Here is a 5,327-nt window from a genome sequence, read left to right as displayed (position 1 = left end):
TTCATTATAAGAAGTGTTTGAACTAAAAATCAAGAATGTCGGATACTGTTTGTCAGTGATTTGGACAGCCCAGACTGTGCTCCAGGGGGTGTGCCCCCCACTTTGGGAACCACTGGCTTATACCAACATCACATCCTTCCATTGCTTTTAAATATACATGTATGTGTGTGTATATGTGTATCTGTATGCATGTATCTCCCAATAATGAAAATAGTAAGAGGAAAAAAAGTGGCTCAGATCCTACCTCTCTTCAGATTCTTGGCAACACCACACTGCCCTTTGTTTTGATCATTCATTTTGATCTGTAATAACACTAAAACATTAAAGAGAATTTTCATTATCAACATGTTGTGTATTTTACATATATATATTTTTAAAAACATAACATGTTATACCTAGCTTCATCTTCCAGTAAAGTAGTCCCAACACCAGAAATTGCAGCACCAACACAGCAGTGAGAACAACCCACAGCAGGGTGTAGTAAACGTGTAATGAAGGAATTTCTTCATGAGATAGTGGAAATACAGCTAATACTGGAAAGGCAGAAACAAAGAAGTTCTTTACAGATGGTGTTTAATTTATTATAGATCTGCTAGAAAACTGGACAAGAACAGGAAAGCAAACTATTTGACTAATGTGTACAATACTGTTACAATAAACTATACATATATTACAAAGGAAAAAGAAAACAATTGAGAAGACTATGCAATCCTGTGAAAAACTAAGTACACAGTCACTGCTTTCATAGGAATTATAATGTAAGTAGCAGACAGGTGATAATTCACTTGATTAGTTGATCTCTGTAGCCAACTCTGTAAAAGGAGTTTTGATTGTGTGTTGGTCTAGAGCATTCAGATGTATATCAATACAATGCCATTATCTTCCTGTGAGTGAACATCTGAGCAAATTCACCCCAAGGTCAGACCTTGTAATGGTCAGAGAAATTCTAAAAATTCCAATAACTGCATCTCAAAGACTACAGGCCTGAGTTAGCATGTTAAATCTTAAAGATCATGAGAATTCAATTAGAAAAAATACAGCTTGTTTGAAAGGTTTGCCAGAAGAAAGCCTCTTCTGTCTAAAAAGTATATGGCAGTATAGATTAGCTGTGTAAAATTGCACCTGAAAGATCCAGAAAACATGTGGAAAGACCAAAGTGAAAGTGTCTTGCAATAATGCACAACAGAGGAGTTGGCAAAAACAAGCACATTTAACAGCTGTCATGCATTGGAATAGAGGGGTGCAATTATGGGCTTGTATAGCAATCACAGGATCTGAGCACTTTGCAGTGACTGATCCAATCGTGGAGGTGGAAAAAAGTCCTGTTCATCAACAGTAGTCCTTACCAGTTTCTCTGTGGCAAGCTGAATCGCCTTTTATTGTTATTTATATGTTTTTCTTTGTCTGCTTAGTGTATGGTTTTATTATTGGAAAGCACTTTGGTCAACTGTGTTGTTTGTGCTATATAAATAAAGTTGGATTGGAACTTTGATGATAAATATGAAAAAAACATTGTAGATGTAAATGTGAGGCCTTCTGTATTTTCATGCATTGCAATATGCATGCATTGACCAACTTGCCTATAAAGAATATATCAGATATGAAGTTAATAAAGATAGTAAAGCCTGAAAGCTTTACCTTCAGTCGCTGAATCAGCAGAATTCTTCTGGGTCACAGCGCCACCTGCAACTGACAAAAAATAATTTCAACCCACATAACTGTATTATAATATATGAATATGTGTATGTTCTGTGTCTGACTGAACAACACCATAGGTATGTCATAACCACAAAACCCTATGAAATCCTAAACTGTAAGTTACTGCAAAACTCGACATGCAGTTCTTTAGAAATGTGGCTACATATTGTGTCAATACATCCACAATGACTGTGATTGTTCAGTGCACATTTCCTCATCAATACCTGCAGTACATTTCTGGCTACTTCTTCTGCCATCATATTTTTCTGAAAGAGACATGACCCTTTCAAACAGAGAAATTCTAATGCCAAACTGTTTTTAAGGCTATACATCAGGGGTTTCAAACTCATTTTACTTTGCGCTCCACATATACCCCACTATTTACTTAACTGGGCCACACCAGTGAAACTCCCCTTTCTGTCGGGGTAAAGAAGTTACATAACTGTTTTTTTCTACACAATAAGGAAATATGTAATATATAAATGGCTTCAACTGCACATTTGGGCCTGTGAGACTCATTTAGACACTCAGGTACTGAGCCATGGCTCTGTTCTACATGCAGACATCCCTGCATTGCTGCCATTCAAAGACACTTTTTATATAGTTTATTTTACATAATATTCCATATTAAACTGTAAATTTAGGCTTTTTCAAGGAAGCAATTTTTTTTAAGTGTTTTCATAAATGCCTCATTTTTGAACATTTACTACTACTAGGGAGAACACACGAGGTTTAAGGGTTGGAAAAGTTTGAAACTTTTTGTCCTCCACAATGGAAAAAAAAAAACAAAAAACAAAAAACAGGTATTACTTTATTCAGCTCAGTGCACTGAGCCAGATGCTCCTCATTTTACAATTTTGTTAGTTTCTTCACTTTTCCTGACATGCTTGCATTTAAATCAGGCCCCCCCCAACTCTCTATGTACCTGGCCTGCACCACTATACTTGCTGTCTTTATATGGAATTTCCGCCCCACTTCCTTTCAAGACTTGTCTTTGCCTGTGATTGGCAGCATGGTGTCCTGATCAAAATAAAGTCCCGCTCTGCCTGCATGGATTCTCATGCAGGCAAGGGTGTGCATTAATAATTAATAAATGACATATGCAATTAGTTTCAATTCCAAAGTTCAGGAAACAACTATCTGGCTATTTTTTCTTAAAATTTAAGTCTATGCTAGTCAGTATTGCTGGGATTTATTGACTCAGGATTACGATAACAAAAACAACAAAAAGGTTGTATACCATCCTCTGCATTGGATTTCCTTCTGATAGCCAGCCAGCTCCCTGCTGATTCCCCAACTCCCTGTATTTTGCATTTATAAAATCCTTCATGAGACGTTGAAACATTTTGGATTTCTAACTTTCCACCATAGCTGGTACCCATGGGCAAGCTATCTTTGTAGAAATCAGCTGTGAAATTTGAGTCTTGTTTCTCTGTCTTGTTTCTACAGTGCAGAGTAACAGCATCTCCCTCCATCACAGGACGGACAGGACTCTCCAGTATCACAGCACCAGCTGAAAATGCAAAGAAATTTATAAATGTTACAAATGTGCAATGGTTTAGTCATTATAACCTTCACATTTCAGATTTTAATTCTGATAATAACATACCTGTAACAGTGATACTGACAGTGTTGCTTCTCTCTGCTCCACTCTCACACCAGTATTTTCCACTATCTGTAGCAAAAGCATATTTGATCCCACAAGTCCTCGTCACAGTGTTATTGGAACATTTCGAAAGGATTTGCTGAGTGTTCCTCACTTTCCATCCTGCTGAAATGTTAAACCCTTCACAGGTAAAAGAGACTGACTCATATTCAAAGAGCTGCAGTCTGGATGGAATGATGGAAAAAGATGAACCTGAGAAAGAAGGATGCAATAAAACAACGACTGAGTTCCCAGAGATTCAAGAAGTAAGGCCCGTGCTAATTCAGTGTGAGTGGTGGAAAACAAGGATTTAGGCAGAAGGATTGGAAAACATGACATGAATATAAAAGGACAAATACTACTTACAAGAGATCTTAGAATAACCTTTCTGCACATGTGCCATCAGCAGCAACAACCCTGCAGAAACAGTCCCAACGGACAGTTTTTTTTTCACACCAACATTTACAATTTAAATTTGAATTTATCTGCAGTCAGCATGAAAGTATGTTTGCTCATCTTTTTGTGACTTATTGGATATGCAAGAGATCGACATTTACATCTCCATTATAATCTAACTGATATCATCATATGACAGTTCATTAGTTGCACAAATATATTTCACATTACAAGTGCTAAAAAGTAACACATAATTTGCAAATCAGGTGTTAGTAAATGTTACATTTTCATTATTTGCACAACTAATATTTTCTTTAAAATGAAACATGTTGGGGTAGAACAGGAACAGACTACTGCAAAAAATATAAAAAAGATTCTATATTCAAGCAAATTACATGAGGCAAGAGACGAATGCTGTACTCACAGAGTTTACTACAGAGTGCGATGACTTCCATGCTGGCTTTCTCACTGAGAGTATCAAGCAACATTAAATCTACATATGTAGCTCATGTCTTCCTCTTCCTGTGCAGGTCACTTTACTTCTTGTGTTGAGCAGACTTTATTGAGTAAGTTTTATGAAGACTGCTGCAAGTGTGTTACAATAATAAATACAGATATGTTAGACTGAGGGCAAAAAGGCAGCAGAGGCCATCATTGACAACAAAGCAGAGACAAAAAGGGGAAAAAGAGCTAGGAGTGAAACTTTACATAAGATTAAGTATTACATGACAGTGTGAGCATGAATAACAGGTGCCATAGTGCCCCCTTCTGACCAGTAAACACTGTCATGTTTTTCAGTTATAAGAGGGCAGAGTCCAATAAAGCAGCTCATATCATTGCCTCACGGGAGCATGGCTGTAGTATTTTATAATCACCTGCTTCGGCAGGTAGAGATGGCCCCTAATGGCCCATTGAATGGACTGATATCATTGGAAGTGGGTGAAAGAAACTGCAGAAATCATTTTCAGCTCCTCTTTGGTTTACACATGATCTGTACTAATCTAATGCAGTATGCAATCAAGGTCAACCGTCCCTGTGTTCATCATGCTCAGTGTTTATCTGACAAACACCAAAGAATGTGCAGCAATGAATGTTAGAAACTGATCCGACCGGAGTGTCCAGTTTGCTGTGAGTCAGTAATACTTGTCTCAGTTTTTGTTTCCTGGTTGGCCTCCAGCAACTCATTTCAGTTTGAAAGCGACAGTTTGGATCACTGTGTTGGAACCTGGGGTCTTTATCTGTGGTAAGATACTCTTTTATTTGTTTGTTTTGTTTTTTGTTTTGTTTTTGAGTCAGAGAACAAACAAACAAGAACCTTATACCAAAACACCAAAACTGTGGTAAAAAACAAAGGGATTTTTTCTACATGTTACTGAATAAACTCTGAATAATGTCAGACTGTTGTTTAGAATAGAATAGAATAGAATTCAACTTTATTGTCATTGCACATGCACAGGTACAGGGCAACGAAATGCAGTTTGCATCCATCCAGAAGTGCTTTAGTGATATAGATATATTACAATATATATTAGCAATAATATAGATATGTGAGTATATTACAGAAATGGGTCTATTATGGTATGTTATA

General features: G+C 37.0%; 2 protein-coding genes and 1 long non-coding RNA gene across 4 annotated transcripts in view; 1 reads left to right on the top strand and 2 right to left on the bottom strand.

Moving 5' to 3' along the window:
- LOC106632607 overlaps positions 1-511 on the bottom strand; it is a 1,501-nt gene extending 990 nt beyond the window's left edge. Inside the window, exons 1-2 of the long non-coding RNA XR_001335928.2 lie at positions 396-511; positions 245-313 (exon numbers count right to left, since the gene is read on the bottom strand). This is a non-coding gene — a long non-coding RNA (uncharacterized LOC106632607). The remainder of the gene's footprint in view (positions 1-244; positions 314-395) is intronic.
- A 2,168-nt stretch (positions 512-2,679) lies between these two features.
- LOC121812972 lies at positions 2,680-4,379 on the bottom strand. The gene is made up of 5 exons (XM_042216283.1): positions 4,164-4,379; positions 3,710-3,760; positions 3,308-3,556; positions 2,939-3,211; positions 2,680-2,744 (listed from the first exon to the last, which is right to left on the bottom strand). Exons 1-5 carry the CDS (start codon positions 4,225-4,227, stop codon positions 2,680-2,682), a joined length of 702 nt encoding a protein of 233 aa, XP_042072217.1. The 5' UTR covers positions 4,228-4,379.
- Positions 4,380-4,870: 491 nt separating this feature from the next.
- Positions 4,871-5,327, top strand: part of LOC121812969 (butyrophilin subfamily 1 member A1-like) — an 11,055-nt gene continuing 10,598 nt past the window's right edge. For both annotated transcript variants that reach the window (XM_042216279.1, XM_042216280.1), the window contains exon 1: positions 4,871-4,982. The gene's annotated coding sequence lies outside the window, so the exon portion shown is untranslated. The remainder of the gene's footprint in view (positions 4,983-5,327) is intronic.

The sequence above is a fragment of the Haplochromis burtoni genome, unplaced genomic scaffold (assembly GCF_018398535.1).
Source record: "Haplochromis burtoni strain Fernald_Lab_line unplaced genomic scaffold, NCSU_Asbu1 Contig_992, whole genome shotgun sequence".
NCBI classification, from domain to species: domain Eukaryota; kingdom Metazoa; phylum Chordata; class Actinopteri; order Cichliformes; family Cichlidae; genus Haplochromis; species Haplochromis burtoni.
This window is presented reverse-complemented; position numbering and strand designations above follow the sequence as displayed.

Excerpts from the sequence above, each read along its gene's own strand:
- LOC121812972 (XM_042216283.1), bottom strand. The coding sequence starts at position 4,227 with ATGTTGCTTGATACTCTCAGTGAGAAAGCCAGCATGGAAGTCATCGCA. Across the intron at positions 3,761-4,163 it reads CGCACTCTGTAGTAAACTCT|GGTTGTTGCTGCTGATGGCA; the intron begins GTGAGTACAGCA and ends CTGTTTCTGCAG. Across the intron at positions 2,745-2,938 it reads GAAATCCAATGCAGAGGATG|GCAGAGCGGGACTTTATTTT; the intron begins GTATACAACCTT and ends GAATCCATGCAG.